Source organism: Schistocerca piceifrons, chromosome 3, assembly GCF_021461385.2.
Source record: "Schistocerca piceifrons isolate TAMUIC-IGC-003096 chromosome 3, iqSchPice1.1, whole genome shotgun sequence".
In the NCBI taxonomy this organism is placed as follows: domain Eukaryota; kingdom Metazoa; phylum Arthropoda; class Insecta; order Orthoptera; family Acrididae; genus Schistocerca; species Schistocerca piceifrons.
Window position 1 is genome coordinate 661,902,618 of NC_060140.1, and position 19,403 is coordinate 661,922,020.

A 19,403-nucleotide genomic window follows, 5' to 3' on the forward strand; every position below is an offset into this window, starting at 1 on the left:
GCGTACACGAGTGGGCCTTCGGCTCCGAAAGCCCATATTGATGATGATGCATGGAATGGTTCACACGCTGCCACTTGTTGATGGCCCAGCATTGAAATCTGCAGCAATTTGCAGAAGGGTTGCACTTCAGGTATTGAATGATTCTCTTCAGTCGTTGTTGGTGCCGTTCTTGCAGGATCTTTTTCCGGCTGCAGCAATGTCGGAGATTTGATGTTTTATCAGATTCCTGATATTCACAGTACACTTGTGAAATGGTGGTACAGGAAAATCACCACTTCATTGGAGATGATGTGTCCCATCGCTCGTGCATCGACTATAACTCCACGTTCAAACTCACTTAAATCTTGATAACCTGCCGTTGTAGCAGCAGTAACCAATCTAACGAACTGTGCCAGACACCTGTTGTCTTCTATAGGTGTTGCCAACTGCAGCACCGTATTATCTCTATTTGAATACCCATACCTATACCACTTTTTTTTTTGGTGCTTCAGTGTAATAGCTTACTATCTTGAATTGTGATTCTCAAGTTTATGGCTGTATGCTGACAGGTTTCACTTCCTTTATCCTGTTAACATTAATGAGAAAGTCTTTCAAATGATTAGTAGTGCACTTAAAATTATGTACTGTTCATTCACTTTAACATCATAAATTGTTCCTAATTATTATCACACCTGTTAGTTTTACTGTATTGTACTACCATCCTGTGAAAGCCACTTTGTTTCCTTTAACTCTTTTTCCTAGTTTAAGTTTTGCTATTCACTTGCCATACTAATTTTAATTAGTAATTCTTACATTATTGCTTCCTGTTTGAACAGTCCTTCACACACTTTTGTCTGTCTGTCTGTCTTTATAGTGAACATTTGAGACTTAGAACAAAGCTGGGATCTTCAGTTAGTCATGCCAATCCACATTACAAGAACACATATTAAATTGCTGTTTTCAAAACTTTTTTTTTCCTTCCAGATCTGCCATATAACAGGAAGTTCCTCTATGGAATTCCAAAAGAGGAAGAAAATACGTGACAGTACTATCTACAAAAACATGCACAGCAAAACAAACAAACTGTCATATATTGCAATATTTAAGCCAATTTAGTTTTAAGCTGTCTCCTGTTTTAGGAGGAACTTGATAAATCTCATCTCCTCAGTGTTACAATATTTGTTTATGTTCAATATTTCAGGTTTTTGGCATCAGTTTCTAAGGCACTTGGGTCAGTTGCCGCAATGACAATCCGCAGCATAGATGTGGACACACTTCCTGTTTTGATAATTATAATGCGGATGAGATCTACAACAGACATATATACAGTAGTGCATGGTATGTTGAAGGTTTTATAATTTTATGTATTATAATTTCATTATACTTAGTTTTTTGGAATTCATTTTGGAAGTTAGTTTAAAGTTTAGAATTGGTCAAATTTAATAAGCAAGTAAAAGAAAATAAATTAATGACTCTAAAGCATAGAAAAAAGTGAAATTTGTTTTGATGTTGCATAGATCTTAACACACCTCACAAATACCTTGTTAAGATTCCATCTGCCACTTATAACATAGTTAATTTTCTTGTAGCAAATGGTAATTCAATTGATGTATCTTACAAGAAATCTTCCTGAATTAGAAACCATTCCACCAGTGCTGATTTTGGCATTCAGATAGATGGTCAGGAATATACATCATATGTAAAATGTAAAACCGTTAAGTTCTAGTGAATTCATCTTTTTGATTGTTCTAAAACCACATTAAAGTTGTATTTTTCTTTTAAAATAATAAAAAAACCTATGCTGTAATTTTTGAGGTTTTTTTTGTCATTATTGATGTAGGTGTATTTTGTGTGCCTTGGCAGTTGCTTTTTTTAATTACAACAGGGTCCATAGCAGAGATAAATTTTCTGAATGACAATAATCTGTCATCCTGATTGACCTAAATTACATTAGAATATCCTTTTGTGTTGTGTTTTTCACTGCTGCACAGTTTTGGCTATCTAAGCATTTTCAAGTGTCTGAAATACATGCCAGATTTAACATTGTTAAAATATAAATATAAGACAACCATTAATTGTTTGGTTGGTGGAATAAAAACTACAATAAGATAAAAGAAAACAGAACTTACACTGTACGCATATACACTATGTGATCAAAAGTATCCAGAGGCCCCCAAAAACATACATTTTCAATATTAGGTGCATTGTGCTGCCAGGTACTCCATATCAGCGACAACAGTGGTCATTAGACATTGTGAGAGAGCAGAATGGGGCACTCCGTGAAACTCACGGACTTCGAACGTGGTCAGGTGATTCGGTGTCACTTTCGTCGTATGTCTATACATGAGATTTCCACACCTCTAAACATCCCTAGATTCACTGTTTCCGAAGTGATAACTGAAGTGGAACACAAAAGCGTACAGGCCAACCTCATGTGTTGACTGACAGAGACCACCAACACTTGAAGAAGGACGTAATGTGTAGCAGGTAGATGTCCGTCCAGACCATCGCACAGGAATTCCAAATTGCATCAGGATCCACTGCATGAACTATGACAGTTAGGCAGGATGTGAGAAAACTTAGATTTCATGGTCAAGCAGCTGCTCATAAGCCACACATCACGCAGGTAAATGCCAAATGATGCCTCACTTGATATAAGAATTGTGAACATCGGATGACTGAACAGTGGAAAAAGGTTGTGTGGAGTGACGAATCACGGTACACAATGTGGCGATCCAATGGCAGGGTGGTGGGTAAGGCGAATGCCCGGTGAACGTCATCTGTCACCGTGTACAGTGCCAACAGTAAAATTCGGAGGCGGTGGCGTTATGGTGTGGTCGTGTTTTTCATGGAGGGGTCTTGCACCCTTTGTTGTTTTGCATGGCACTATCACAGCACAGGCCTACATTGATGTTTTAAGCATCTTCTTGCTTCCCACTGTTGAAGAACAATTTGGGGATGGTGATTGCACCTTTCAACTTGATCAAGCACCTGTTCATAATGCATGGCCTATGGCGGAGTGGTTACTCGACAATAACATCCCTGTAATGGACTGGCCTGCACAGAGTCCTGACCTGAATCCTATAGAACACCTTTGGGGTGTTTTGGAACGCCGACTTCATGCCAGGCCTCACCGACTGACATCGATACTTCTCCTCAGTGCAACAGTCCATGAAGAATGGGCTGCCATTCCCCTAGAAACCTTCCAGTACCTGATTGAACGTATACCTGCGAGAGTGGAAGCTTTCATCAAGACTAAGGATTGGCCAACACCATACTGAATTCCAGCATTACCGATGAAGGGCTCCATGAACTTGTAAGTCATTTTCAGCCAAATGTCTGGATACTTTTGATCATGTAGTGTAGCTTATCAAAAGGACGTATTTGCATTTCATTCGAAAACTAGATTGGCCATGCATTGTTAAAATGCAGTTAAGTGGCATGGTATGTGATAAAATGAAAGTAGAAAGAGTGATGATATAATAATGGATAACATTATATACTAATGTATTTTAGTATTTTGCCAGACTTTAAAATAACTGTGTGTCACCAAATATGCCTTGAATATAACATTTGATTAGATTTTAATTAATGAAGGAGGTGAGACAACAGTGGACTTCAACCCCGATTGCCTCAACAAAACTCAGTTTATTGTGTGGTATCCCTCCCTTCCATTGTAGTAAAGGCAGTCATTACCGTTGAAAAGTAGTAGGGAGAGAAGAACCCTTTACAATTTTGTATCTTTTGGCCTCCAACTCTTCACATTGGAAGGTTAAATGAAGTCTACACTTAGGGGTTTCTTTCTTTATTCCCATCGTGTACAGATGTTTCTTGAAGTTCCTACAGTCAGTCATTGAACTTACCATGTGTTTAATCTGACTCCTGTTCAAGCCGAGGATTGCAGAATTCTGCTTTCAACATGGTTTTGGCATCATTAACTTGCCATCTTTCTATTTTGGGTATTAATCCAAAGTCCTGATCCAGACACGTAGTTTAGATTTTATCATCACAGAAGTGATAGGACAAGTTGTGGTCCGACAAATGGGGTAATAGCCCTTGTCCTGGGTAGCCTATCAGCTCCTTTGTTCCTTTACTACCTGAGTTATCAGGGATCCACAGTAGGCTTATCCTATTGCTGTCCCATAGCAACACAAGGAATTCATGGCATTCTTTGATCTCCTTTGCAGGAGCTGACAGATTTCAAAGCTGGTTGACTGTGTGAATGAATGTAGATTCTATGATCCTTATAGCATCTACATAGCTTCTACTCCACACATGCCCTGATCTTTGGCTGAAATACCATAGCCCAATTTCTAGTCTAAGCTGTACCCTGTATACCATGGCCCCAGCACCTTTGCCTGATTTCAGCCTCTCAAGAAACCTGTCACCTGAACAGTACCATGGTTCATTCTTGCACTGCTACCTGCTTTCAGTTGTTACATTGAAAGGTCTATTGAAGCAATTTGAAGCAACCGCATAGTCAACCTGCAATTCCAGGACCATTCTTATGTTAACTCAACATTAACTAACTTTCTGTAATTAACACATTCATTATATTTATGTAGGATTCTAGGATTCTGATTGTTCTAAGGATTCCAGTTCTTCTCCTCCTCCTCTCTCTCTCTCTCTCTCTCTCTCTCTCTCTCCTCTTACGACCCTGCCACTGCCTCTATTGTAACTGAAACATGTAATGAGGGCATACCCAGCAGTGTGTGTGCTGCAAATTCTTGGCTAAGCGGGTCCTTCTGGAGTTCCTTAGCAGCCACCGTCCATTCTACTTCATTCCACCATACTGTAGCCACACGAGTTCAAGTTAACATAGGTCTAATTACAGAGGTGTATATGAAGTACATGCGCAGACTTCAATCCCAGTTTTTTCCACAAACCCTTCTAGAACACATGAAAACATCTTTTACCCTGCAACTTATATTTTTTATATGATGGATCTGTGTTAGTTTTACATCCAGGGTTATCCATAGACACTTCAATATTCCCTCTATTGGCAGAATTTGATTAAAAATTTTATGCTTCCTGTCCATGTCCTGGATATGCTTCCTCATGAGTAGTACAACAACAGCTTTTTTTGCACTGACCGTTCTTACTGTTCCTTAACCAGTTTTGCACATTGTTAAGAATGTATTGTGCTGTTGTTCGAATAGTATTTGCTAATTTTCCAGATATTACTATGACTAAATCATCTATTTATTCTTGGCAAAAGTAACCTCTAGCATTTAACTTTTTAATGTGTTCATTCACCACTAGTTTCCACAATAGTGGGCACAAAACCCCAACTTGGGAACTCTCTCTGTCTTGTGATATTGATTACTGTTTTTACATCCATTATGATGCTTCTACCGTTTGCGTACTCGGCATAATCTTAATGCACCTATGTATAGTGATCTTATTGCCATGCTCTTATGCAGCTCTAACCATGGTTTTGAAGGTCTTATTGCTGAAGGCCCCTTTCCTGGAAGTATACAACTTTTTCTACCTTCCCAACAAGTTGGTAAAGTGCTGTTTTCCATGATGCATCTGGTTGATATTCTTGTTGTTTTTCATGTAGAGGTACCTCAGCTAATATTTTCTCCATAACATACACATTAACCAGTTTTTGTATGGTCTTTAAAAGAAAGGACAGAGGCATACGTCTAATGTCCTTCACCTTGGTTGATCAGTTCTATCTTGCTTCAGAATGAAAACAACCCTCACTGTCTGTCAAGCACCAGGAATAATCCTGCCGCTAGACTAACTCCAAACAGTCTGCATACGGATCTTGTTAATCTCTCTCTTGTTTTTTTGCAGTAGCCAGAAAAAATTCCATTTGGGCCCAGTGACTTGAAAGGTTGAAATGTTCCTGCTGCCTAATGGATTTTCTTGAAGTCGGCACATTCTTTTCCAGATTCTCAGTTCTTCCATTGGTTATCTGTAAACCATTATCTCACTGGGATTGGGTCATTGACTGTCTTATCTGCCAGGAAGCGAGTCTAGAGGCATCTCTAGTGTCTTATATGCTGTTCTCGTATACCCGCCATCTTTTCCCTCCTTAGTGTCACTCCTGGATCTTGTCATTCTATGAGGATTTTGTGACGTATCGCACTGACAGCTTTACCTTCCACCTCCTTGCAGAATACCTCTCAGAATGATTTGTTTTCTTGTTTAATAGCAAGATTGTATTTGGTAAGGGCCTTTGTATATTTTACCCGTTGCCCTCACCTTCATGCAAAATTAAACATTATTTTTACGTTTATTGCTATGAAGTTTTTTGTGACAGAGTCTTCACGTAAAAAGTTCTCAGTTTAGTGGCCAAGTCAAATTTTGATAAATTTCCCGGCTTTCGATAACTTCCTCCTCCATCATCATCATCATCATTATCACCATCATCATTGGCTAAAGGCTGATTGTAGTGAACTGGCAAGGCTCCCATTTTTATACCCACAGGACGGTATCTGGTTGACTATATAATGTCGTGATGACAACATGGAAATGGCATGTATCGAGGTGGTGCCCTCTATGTCCATAGATTTTGTTTCGCGTTCGCTATCCTCCACTGTTTGCAGCGCCTTCTCTCACAAGCAGTAAACTGCGAGAAGTCTTCCTCCACACCATTTCTTTATCAAGTGCACGCTTGCATGCAGTGCTAAGTGCATAGCCTGTGTGTCTGTTAAAATTGTTTCCGGGTTATTGTCCCACCAAGATACATTCCTGTTTGTGAATTTCATGGTGAGTGCACAGCTTTCTAAGTCCAAGGTAATGATGACAGGCATTGCTTCATCTGCCATTTCCTCCAAATCTACTAGGTTACTTAACAAAGTTTTAACTTCAGATGAGTATGAGTTTAGGTATTTCCTATATGTGTTACATCGGTTTTACTAGGGTCCCTGTAGGCCACAGTCTAACACCCATTTCAACACCAAGCTTTATATACACGTGGTCAGATAAGGCTGGCTCCATCAGCACATACTAACAATATGTGTGTTAGTCACACAGACTAACTGTCCATTGAGATGGACCAGATGTTAATTCAGTTACTTCTTCCCTTCTTGTATTCCTGAAGTTGTCCCACTTACCCTTACTCAAGATCTCTAGACTGCTCTTGAAATATGCTCACTATTTTTATATACTGTATTTAGCATATTTCGTGACAGTACCTTTTCCGTAAAATGTTTACAAGACAAATATCGTCTTGGCTTCAGTCGTCTAGTGGAAGTACGATTCCACAATGTAGTTTCGTCGGCTGCAGAAATGATCTGGTTCAATGCGTTTGCCTCATTTTTGGTGCTTCAAATCCCATTGCTTCGAATGTGGTTTCTTCTTAAAGTTTATATAAAAAAAGTAGTAACATAATTCATTTTTCCTGTTCACTAGCAAATTATTATGATGGCAGCCTGCACATTGTTCCACTGTCAACACACACCAAGAGTTCACTGCCGACTGACTACAGTCAAAGACAACTCCAGCGTCAAAGACATTTTACACAACACACAACCTTCCACTTGTAACCAGTCTCTTTGATATTCTTCGTCATATCTACTAATAGTAATCAATATGCTGTCACTCTAAAAAATATAAGTAAATTAGCATAAAATAAGGCAAATTACAATTCACAAAAAACATATTTGGACAAAAATATAAGAAAACATTTACAACTTCCCTCATTAGATTTGATATCGACAAATCCAGTGGAAAATAGCACTTCTCCCAGATCCATTACACTCTCCAATAGGCATTCAAGTAGGTACTCACCTCTGTGTGGGTGCTGCTGCTTGCTCACACCAGGGTGTGTGCATTGGCAACAGTTGTTCATTCAGCTGCAAGCAGCTGTCTATCAGTCTTCTTACTTCCTGTGAAAGAAGAGCACTGTCTTCATAAAACCGAGGGCATTAAAAATTTCCTCATGCTCCCTTCCTCACACTGTTTCATCCTGATGATCATGAAGTCATTGGAACAGAAGTCTGGCATCAGCATGAGTGAAATTCTATTTTTAACATTAGTACATATTCTGGTGGTTTTTAGATTTCTAGGTAAATCAGGGCTATGTTCACCTGCTGTCTTCCCAGAAAGTGACTGTGTTGCAGATTTATCTGGAACAATTCCAGCCACTAGCTTGCCATCACTGTCACTTCTGATATCCTTATTCTCCCTGACAATAATCCGTAAGAACCCTAAATACAGGCATTGCCCTCAGGGATTTGTCACAGACTTCCACTACAAGGGTTTGGCCATCAGATGCAACCTCCTAGTTCATTATCTTTATGTCATCTTCAAGAATTTCTGAATCTGCACCCATACTTTCTTGAACAGGGTCTTTGCAGTAACATCCTTAAGTAGCGTAGGTTCTCAGATTTATATCTTCATGACCTTGTAGAGTCTCTCTTATGTTGTGACCAGAAACTTCACATTCCCAAATGGAGATGTCATGAGCACCATCTCCCTCAGCCAATCTATTGTTCCCATCCCCTCACAGGCAAAGATTAGAGCACTTTGTCCAGACAGACCTCTTAAATTTATAGCCTTGACTTAATCTCCCCCAGTCTTTTCAAAGGGAGCCAGCTGAACTAACTCTTCCTGTTGCTAGATGATGATAACAAGTGGATAATCTTGGTGGATTACTGCCATTGTAAAAACAAAGACTGAAGTATTATAAATCTCTTGCCCTGTTGTCCAGCTATCACAGGAAGAAGTATTAACCCTTTGACTGCTGTTGGTGCTCCCCAGGTGCTGTGGACACATTCAAACATGGCCTCTGCTTTTTCCTTAAGCGCTGTTGATGAGTTTATTCGCCCCATTCCGCCGGCCCTCTCACTGCTGTGGACAAATTTAAGCACACTGATCGTCAGATGCCTGTGTGTTCCAGGCATGTCAACCTGCAGAGCTGAATTTCAGCACTGTTCTTCCAGAGATTTTCAGAGGTCCAGCTGCATAGTTTGAGTGTGCATCTATGTTTGCTGCTTTGATCCTTCACTACAGAGTTTGACTTCGCTTTGCATGTTTTTTTTTTTTTTTTAAAGTAGTGACATCATGTTGTTATGTTCTACAAGAGAAATGTAATGTCTCCATGGTTGCACGGATAGAGCGATCCTGGAGGAGTGACAGTGAGTGAATTCTTTAATGCCAGTACTAGTGAGGAGTCCTCACCGGAATCTCGAAGTAGTAGTCCTTGTCCTTGTACTTCAGCTGGTACAGTAGTTTGATGTTTTTACAAGACATACAGTTGGCAGATATTCAGAATCCAAATAATCAGAAAATTATAGTGAAATATATCAGAAACGTGCATGCCTTAGTGACACTTTTAATTGGGGGGGGGGGGGGGGGATTTCCAGCCATTAAAGCATACCACTTCAGGGCTCAAATGTTAGTTGGTTTCATGACATTCCTGTCAGAAGACCTGTTGCATTTTATAACAGAGGAAGCTAATTGATTTTATGAGGAGATGCTGAAGAATAATGCCTCCAAATTTTATGCGTGAAAACTCTTGAAGATTTTTAAATAACAACAAATGTTACTAACAGTCTACATCTTCATTTTTCTTGTGTATATACTATTTCTCAACAATGTAGGAAAAGACTGATTGCAAATAGCTGCTTACCGTAAAAAAGACACGTTGAGTTGCAGACAGGCACAATTAAAATACACTTACATACAGGTTTCGGCCAAAGCCTTCATCAATAAAAATGAAACTTGCACACCATTCATACACACAAGCAAGTACACCTCACTCACACATGACTGCCACCCCTAGCATCTAGGGCTGGACTGCAACTATCACGTGGTATGCAAGTAGCAGTCTGGAGGGGACGGGGAAGTGTACAGGTGGGGAGAGAGATGAACACTGTATGGTGGAGTGTGGAGGGACTAGAATGCCAATAAGCGCAACATCAAGATGTTTTGGGGCAGGAAGGTGGGGGAAAAGGAGCAAAACAAGAGAGGAGCAAGGAAAGGTGGGCACATGCATTGGCAGAGGGCAGCAAATAAACAGGGTGAGAGATGAGAGTGGGGAGGAGATGAGGAGATGGTAGGATTGTGGGGAGGGGGGGAGGGTGGAAACTATTGGGTGAAGGGTGTGGGTACAGTAACTTACTTTAGGTTGAGACAACCAGGATAATTACAGGAGCAGAGAATGTGTTGTGTTGTAAGGATAACTCGCATCTACGCAGTTCAGAAAAGGTGGTGGTGGTGGTGGAGCTGGAGGGAAAGCTCCCGATGGCTCGGGTAATGAAGTAACCATTTAAATAAAGTGTGTTATGTTCGGCTGCATTTTGTGCCACGGGGTGCTCTACTTTGCTCTTGGTCACAGTCTGGCAATGGCCATTCATCCTGGTGGGCAGCTGTTTGGTTGCACCTGGGTCTTCCACAGGGAAATGGTCCTTGTGGCAAGGGGTTGGGTTGGGTGTGACATGAGGATGTTGTGAAGGTTGGGCGAGTGACGGAACACCACTTTAGGAGGTGTGGGAAGTTTCTTGGGTAGGATGACCTTTATTTCAGGGCATGATGACAGGTAATCAAACCCTGGCAAAGGGTGTGGTTCAGTTGTTCCAGTCTGGGGTGGGTCTTTGGATGGGGGGGGGGGGGGGGGGGGAGGATTGGGGGTTTGAGTGGGAAAAGGCACGGGAGCTCAGTTTGTGTACTATATCTGGGGGTAGTGCCTGTTTATGAAGGCCTCTGTGAGACCCTCAGCTTGCTGAGCATGGGAGTTCTTGTCACTGCAGTACACCACCCCTGGGCGGCCAGGTTGTATGGGAGGGATTTTTTGGTGCGAAAGGGATGACATCTGTCGAATGTTGGTACTGTTGGTGTTTGGTGGGTTTTATGTGGGCAGAGGTGTGGATGGAGTCATTAGGGAGGAGGAGGTCAACATGTAGGAAGGTGACATATCGGGTTGAGGTGGACCACCTGAAGCAGGTGGAAGAGGTGGTTTTGAGGGTGTGAAGGAACAAAGATAAGGTATCTTGGCCCTTAGTCCAAATTATGATGGCAGTGGGAGAGCCAGTCCTGACAAAACTCTACCATCTGGTGAGCAAGATGTATGAAACAGGCGAAATACCCTCAGACTTCAAGAAGAATATAATAATTCCAATCCCAAAGAAAGCAGGTGTTGACAGATGTGAAAATTACCGAACTATCGGTTTAATAAGTCACAGCTGCAAAATACTAACGCGAATTCTTTACAGACGAATGGAAAAACTAGTAGAAGCCAACCTCGGGGAAGATCAGTTTGGATTCCGTAGAAACACTGGAACACGTGAGGCAATACTGACCTTACGACTTATCTTAGAAGAAAGATTAAGGAAAGGCAAACCTACGTTTCTAGCATTTGTAGACTTAGAGAAAGCTTTTGACAATGTTGACTGGAATACTCTCTTTCAAATTCTAAAGGTGGCAGGGGTAAAATACAGGGAGCGAAAGGCTATTTACAATTTGTACAGAAACCAGATGGCAGTTATAAGAGTCGAGGGACGTGAAAGGGAAGCAGTGGTTGGGAAGGGAGTAAGACAGGGTTGTAGCCTCTCCCCGATGTTGTTCAATCTGTATATTGAGCAAGCAGTAAAGGAAACAGAAGAAAAATTCGGAGTAGGTATTAAAATTCATGGAGAAGAAATAAAAATTTTGAGGTTCGCCGATGACATTGTAATTCTGTCAGAGACAGCAAAGGGCTTGGAAGAGCAGTTGAATGGAATGGACAGTGTCTTGAAAGGAGGATATAAGATGAACATCAACAAAAGCAAAACAAGGATAATGGAATGTAGTCTAATTAAGTCGGGTGATGCTGAGGGAATGAGATTAGGAAATGAGGCACTTAAAGTAGTAAAGGAGTTTTGCTATTTGGGGAGCAAAATAACTGATGATGGTCGAAGTAGAGAGGATATAAAATGTAGGCTGGCAATGGCAAGGAAAGCGTTTCTGAAGAAGAGGAATTTGTTAACATCCAGTATTGATTTAAGTGTCAGGAAGTCATTTCTGAAAGTATTCGTATGGAAGTGAAACATGGACGATAAATAGTTTGGACAAGAAGAGAATAGAAGCTTTCGAAATGTGGTGCTACAGAAGAATGCTGAAGATTAGATGGGTAGATCACATAACTAATGAGGAAGTATTGAATAGGATTGGGGAGAAGAGAAGTTTGTGGCATAACTTGACCAGAAGAAGGGATCGGTTGGTAGGACATGTTCTGAGGCATCAAGGGATCACCAATTTAGTATTGGAGGGCAGCGTGGAGGGTAAAAATCGTAGAGGGAGACCAAGAGATGAATACACTAAGCAGATTCAGAAGGATGTAGGTTGCAGTAGGTACTGGGAGATGAAAAAGCTTGCACAGGATAGAGTAGCATGGAGAGCTGCATCAAACCAGTCTCAGGACTGAAGACCACAACAACAACAACATGAAGATATCATCAGTGAAACTGAACCAGACTGGGGGGTTTGGCTTGGAAGGTGTCCTCTAGATGGACCATAAAAAGGTTTTTGTAGGAAGGTCCCATGTGGATACCCATGGCTGTGCTGTATATTTGTTTTTATACCTTCCCTTCAAAGGAGAAGTAGTAGTGGGTTAGTATGAAGTTAGTAATGTGTGTGAGGAATGATGTAGTGGGTTTGGAGCTGAAGGACAAGGGAAAGGTAGTGTTCAATATAGGTAAGAGGACATGAGGGATGTTGGTGTATTGGGAGGTGGTGTCAACAGTGACGTGCAGGAATCCAGGGGACAAAGGGTTGGGGATTGTGGAGAGTTGATGAAGGAAGTGGTGGGTGTCTTTGACGTGGGAGACTAGATTACGGGCAGTTGGTTCGAGGTGTTGTTCAATGAGGGACAAAATTCTTTCATTAGGGGCACAATAACCATCCACAATGGGGCGTCCAGGATTGTTGGATTTGTGAATGTTGGGAAGCATGTAGAAGGTGGGTGTGCCGGGTGTCACAGGAGTAAGGAGGGAAATGGATTCAGGGGAGGGGTTCTGGGAAGGGCCCTATTTCTCAACATAGTCACCCTGGCAGAGAGAGACCAGCTTGTTGAGAAAATTCTTGTTGAATGTTTGACTTTGTTGACGGAGCCACAACCTCACTCTGCTTACACCGCTTCATCATTATCAAAGAGAAGTCCTCGGAGATGTTATTCAAGTTTTGGAAACAGATAAAAATTGACCAAGTTGGGACTGTGTGAGGGGATGAGTGATGGCAGCGAACCCGAGGTGTCTGTTTGGTTTGTTGAAGATATTGCAGCACTCATATGGTCCAGCACTGTCGTGCTGAAGGAGAGGGTGTTCCATGTGTGGATGAACTCTTTTATAATTTGAAATTCAATTACAGCACAGTGTTTCTCACATATTGGCATCACCAGGTTACACCACACAATTTTGAAGCCTCTCGAGGCAGAGGGCTGGAAATATGTAGATGTGAAAAATAAAATATATGACCTCCAAGAGTGTCAAGAGTGAAAATGGTAAACAGGCCCCTCCCACTTCCAAAGCAGGGAATAAGGGAGCATGGGAGGAGTCCTTTAACCCTTTTACTGTTACAGATATGCTTGTCGCAGGCCGTGCTGAGTGCAGTATCACTTCATTTCCCGGAGAGGTTGACCAGTGTCCATGAGGATCCATTTGTGACACTTCTTCCCAAGTGCCACACACTTCTTGACACAGATTGCATCACACCTTGGATTTAGCAAATGCTTTGGTTTCATCCTGCTTGTTCCATCCGACACACATTTTCATGTGAATCGGTTGGCCTAAGAATGGATATGATGTTTATCCCCTCTTCTAAAAGAATCAACTTTAACATGGTGTCAGACTCCTCAGAAATACACACATGAATATAACATACTAGTTGCAAGTACAGTAGCATACTGTGCTAAGCAACACCCCATGACCAGCAAGTCGGAGACAAAATTGAGTGACAAGATATACTCTGTGTTGTACAAATTTACATAATCTTTATTCATCTAAAAAACTGTTAAAGTACATGAATGAACAACAAGAGGGGAAAGAAGGATTAATATTTCTTTATTATGTGTACAGGGTGAATAGGGAAATCATAATTACATTTATATTACTGGCATAGTAATGTCTGTCTTGTATTTACAATTTGATATAATAGCAATGAAATGTGACAATTTTGTTTTACCAAATAAGCTATGAGACAAGCCCCTGCACATTTTTCTATCTTCCATATTAAGATTGACTACAGTGAATATGTATATTAAATGGTGTATGATAATATATCTAAAAACAAAGATGATGTGACTTACCAGACAAAAGCACTGGCAGGTCGATAGAGACACAAAAAACACAAACATACACACAAAATTCAAGCTTTCACAACAAACTGTTGCCTCATCAGGAAAGAGGGAAGGAGAGGGAAAGACATAAGGATGTGGGTTTTAAGGGAGAGGGTAAGGAGTCATTCCAATCCCGGGAGCGGAAAGACTTACCTTAGGGGCAAAAAGGATGGGTATACACTCGCACACACACACATATCCATCCACACATATACAGACACAAGCAGACATCATGATAATAATTAGATGAAACATTTTTCATAACACATTACTGTTTTGTGTGTTATACTGTGATAGATGCAAGGCAGGTTGACATGCAGGGTTCTGTATGAAGCCAAATTGAAGCTCTCTCATGACTGGTTTCGAATCTGAAGTTCTCCTGCATATAAAGCGTATTTCTGTTCGTAATGAGATGTTACAAATTACATAGAGTTGTGTGCCAGTAGAAGGTTTTGTTAGTATGAAGTAGGTTACATTGAGGGATGGTGTGTAGGTAGTTGTCATTTGCACACATTACATTTTGCTAGGCCAGAAGTGTCTACCAAACACTTTGGAGTCTGATAATGCTTTCTTCTTTCTAATTTGGGTACATGCTTTATGCATTGCTAATAGATCTGACAAGCAAGCTGTTAGACTTCATTTTTCTTTAAATATGTTTGTCAGTATAGATGATGATATTTCTGTGTTCAATAAATTGAACATTACAGCTCAGTTCCTTTTCAGAGCACATAAGTGTAATGTAACCAACATCACATCCTCCCCCTTGGGCACATGCACGCATGCGCGCGCGCGCGCGCACGCACACACACACACACACACACACACACACACACACACACACACACACACACAGAGTGAGAGAGAGAGAGAGAGAGAGAGAGAGTTGACTCTCCAATACTGATTTCTACTGCAAGTGTGTGTTTTATTTGTAACATTGTGTGACTTTTTTTTATGAATATTGAACATATGAGTTTCATGTAGTAATATCTGCAATATGTGAACTAAGCTTTTGTTGTTCATTTCCCCACACTCATCATATCTGCAGCTAGTAGCATGGGTATAATTGCTATGACATGCTTGCCGTCTCTCACAGAATGCTAATAGCACAGTGTCCCCTATACCATGACAGCCAGAGATCGGTGGCCCTTGAATTTTTTCTCAGTCACTATATGTCATAAATTCAGTTTGGTGAATTTTTGTGTGCGCGCCAGTATCTATTGCTTGCTTGTGAAGGTTTAGTGACTAAAATATATAAAAATAAGTAGTGCTTCAATATCTTCATTTCTCTCGAACTTCGAAGCAAACAGAAATTTTTAAGGAGTCAGTGCAATATGTATATAACAAGAATTTAGAAAAAGATTCCTTTGCTCCAGGAAAAGACTTCCGTGCATTTTTTCCCATTTTTGTGACTGCATCCTTCTTTTCGTTTTCCCCTTAATAGATTTTTTTTAAAGTAAACACATCAGCAGTGAAGGGTCAGTGATCTGTTGACTTAAACAGTTTCTGTTGCTTGAAAGCACATCTTGCACTTCCAGTCCCATGCTTTTCCTGTATTTCACCTTCCAATACTTAGTTCAATTCTCTGTATGCATATAATAAAGTGCCATGTTTAGTGTTTTGTGGTGAAGGGATACATAATATATCCTGAGAAATATTTTCCTGAACTTCACTTCTTTGTGGCATTACTTGGTACACAGTAATCTTGTTCTCAAGCAGGTTATAAATTATGTTTTTTGGGTAACGTGGCATAAACATAAATTGCCTAAACCCATTTGATATAACTATAGAGTATAGCAGTGGTTCATTGCCTGACATCTTTTCCTGTGTATGTACAAGGTGTGTTCAGAAAGTATCTGTTGGCCTACAATAGTTTTCATGATAACATCCAGTTGTTTTGATCACTATATATGAACTGCCTGTAGTCAGGGAGTTTCCCTTGCCAAAAATAGCAGTGTACTAAATATTTGTCCAATAGTATTTTTACTTCACCACTATCACAGAAGGGTGCACAAAATTGTACAAAAGCTCACAGAATCTAAAATTAAATCAGCCACAATATCTGTTGAGAATTTTAAATGCAGAAATGACTGGCAATTAGAAGACAATACTTGTCTAGATTCATAGCATTTTTTGAATACTATAACCATTGATCATAAGTACTTGGAAGTACAAGAGAGAAATCCATAAACAGTCATCTCAGTGAAAGCCTGTCAAGAACAACAAAGAATTAGTTGCAAAGATTGGCAACTTAAATTTCTGGTATGTAATCGCTCTGAAGGGTGCTTTGTTACTCATAATTACCCAAAGAGTGTGTGTGTGTGTGTGTGTGTGTGTGTGTGTGTGTGTGTAGTATTTATGACCCGATATGCCAAATTATCACTGTGTCTACAGTTCCTCAGCTAAGTTTTTGACATGATCCACGACTGTATCCAGGACAAGCAGCACAAATGGAAAGGGCGCCAGATGCACCTAAGTACAAAAAATTTGTTTGGAGGTGTTTCACAATTAATAGCGAAAACTAAAGGGAGTGGAGATATGTGTGGGAGGGGGAGAACACCGAATGAAACATCACTTGTGTGGAGAAATGTTCTTAAGCCAGCCCTGGCTGTATCAAGTGTGATTTTCATTCATCAAATACGACTAATTTACTTCTGATTTTCAGTAGGTTGTAGAATTTAACATTGTATCAAAGCTTTTCTCTGAAAGGCGAATGACAGATTCAAACCATTCTGAAAATATTTCTTGAGCCATTCTGTGACTGTTAAATTAGTTGTGTCATTGAGACTGTGGTAATGCTTTATCAGGAACTGGATAAAGTATGCATGGGAAATAACCTTTTTATGCTAGCCTGCGTGTTGATACTTTTCGAATGCACTTTGTACACTTTGCATTCCTCGTAGTGCTTGTGTTAGAGTAGTCTGGAACTTTGATTACTCTTGTAGATGGAGCTAGTCCTATAATCTTGGTCATGCAGAATGTTTTTTCTCTTTTCAATGAGCTGCATCGATGCTTTCACCAGTTGCCTACGTTGGTAAGTAATAGCTTCTTTTAACATTTTCTGATTTGTTACACATTTCCTTAGTTTGCAAAAATAAGCTTATTGTTTCAAGTATTGGCATATATCTACATAAGCTCATAGACAAGTTATCTCCATTTTATATTTTAATTCTGTATAGACCCTTGACTAAAAATAAATATTTGCAAGTAAATGCAGTTGAGAAATAAATTCGATGACAGTGTAGTTGTATAATTAAAGGGAATGTATAATATAGTTTACCAATAATGTGAATAAGTATCGAATGACAAATATCACTAAACTGTCCATATCTTGTGAAAAATGACATATTTTCCAAACTGGTAACATCTGTATGTATTGATATATGTGTGTGTGTGTGTGTGTGTGTGTATATATATATTGAATGCTCTACTTACAGGCAATATTGGAGTAAATGAACTACTTACAAGTTTAGTTCAAGCTGTAGAGGTATTTACGGAGCAACAGCGAATAGATGTGAAGGAGGAAGAAGACCGAGCAGCTAGGGAACGTGTTAAAATGGAGCAGGATGCAGCTTACCAAGAATCGTTAGCAGCTGATAGGTAAGTACCTAATTCTTAGTTGGTGCAGTAAACTACACACCAATTGATTTTTGTTGTTATACAAGTGTCATGAACCTCTTTTGACATCTTAATATAAAAGAAAGAATAGGGTTATTTTACCAAAATACATATAGTTGGTAACGTATTTCATGTAGTTTTTCATAAGACCTGCAATATGCTTTGTATCACTATAATTTATTTCTCTCTTAACAGAAACAATTTAGAAAGATGAGGAGTATAGTTTTCGTAGTAATGCACAAAAAAGACTGGCATGGTCTTAATACTTCTTTTCTTATTCATTGATGGTAGCCTTCTGGCTGTTTTAAAAGTGGTGTTTAAGCACTTTTGGAAGCTGTTAAAAAATAAAAACAATTATGAAGGACAGTTAGATACTCCTTAACAAAATAGGTACACTCTAGATTTAATGAAAGTGTAAATTCACTTAGATATAGAACAACACCAAATTATGGAGAGTTGAAGTGTCATCTGTCAGTAACAAAGTAACTACCCAGGAAGAACATTTTATCAGTGTCTTAAGACTTGTTTGATTCAGCTCTCCACACTAATCTATCCCATGCAAGCCTTACCATCTCTGTGTAACTACTGCAACGTACAGCCACTTGACTCTGCGTATGATAGACAGGCCTAGATATCTCTTTACAGTTCACCTGCACCCTTTCCGGCATCAAGCTCAGCATTCCTTGATGTTTCAGGATCTGTCGTATCAACCTGTACCACCTCCTATTCAAATTGTGCCATAAACATTTCTCCCTTATTTGATTCAGAATCTCATCATTAGTTATTCAGTGTACCTGTATAATCTTCAGCATTCTTCAGTATCACCGCCTTTCAAAAGCTATTCTCTTCTTGCCGGTACTCTTTATTGTCCATGTTTCATTTCTGTATAAGACTGCACGAGACAGATATTTCAAAAATGATTTCCTAACACAATTTTTTACACAATGTTAACAAATGTCCCTTCTTCAAAAATGGTGGTCTGCGCCTTACATCGTCTTTACTTGGGCCATTATTAGCTAATTTGCTGCTCTAATAGCAAAACTCATATACTACAATTAGTAACTCATTTGTACGTGGATGTACACGTACATTCTCCGATAGCCGCTGTACACTGCGTAGCGGCGGCCACCACTCATTTCCTTTCCTGTTCCATTTTCAAATAGAGATGGGGAGAAATGACTGTCTGAATGCCTTCATATGAGCCCTAATTTCACTTGTTTTGTCTTCGTGGCCCTTACGAGAAATGTACATTGATGGCAATAGAATCGTTCTGCAGTCAGCTTCAAATGTCAGTTCACCAAATTTTCTCAGTAGTATTCCTCAAAAAGAATCGTACCTTCCCACCAGTGATTCCCTTTTTAGTTCCTGAAGCATCTCCGTAATACTTGTGTGTTGCTCGAGCCTGTCGGTAACAAAACTTGCATGCTGCCTCCGAATTGCTTCGAAGGCTTCCTTCAGTCTGACCTGGTGGGAACCGAAACACTTGAGCAGGTGAAAAATGCTTTCCTAAAATTCTCCCAATAAACCTTCTCACCAATAAACC

The 19,403-nt window shown here is 40.0% G+C and overlaps 1 protein-coding gene across 1 annotated transcript in view; it reads left to right on the plus strand.

Moving 5' to 3' along the window:
• The window catches only part of LOC124788356 (FAS-associated factor 1), a 144,126-nt gene that overhangs the window by 79,186 nt on the left and 45,537 nt on the right, over nt 1–19,403 (plus strand). Inside the window, exons 9-10 of the mRNA XM_047255621.1 lie at nt 1,181–1,317; nt 17,680–17,842. Of these exons, the coding sequence (XP_047111577.1) occupies nt 1,181–1,317; nt 17,680–17,842 (300 nt within the window). The remainder of the gene's footprint in view (nt 1–1,180; nt 1,318–17,679; nt 17,843–19,403) is intronic.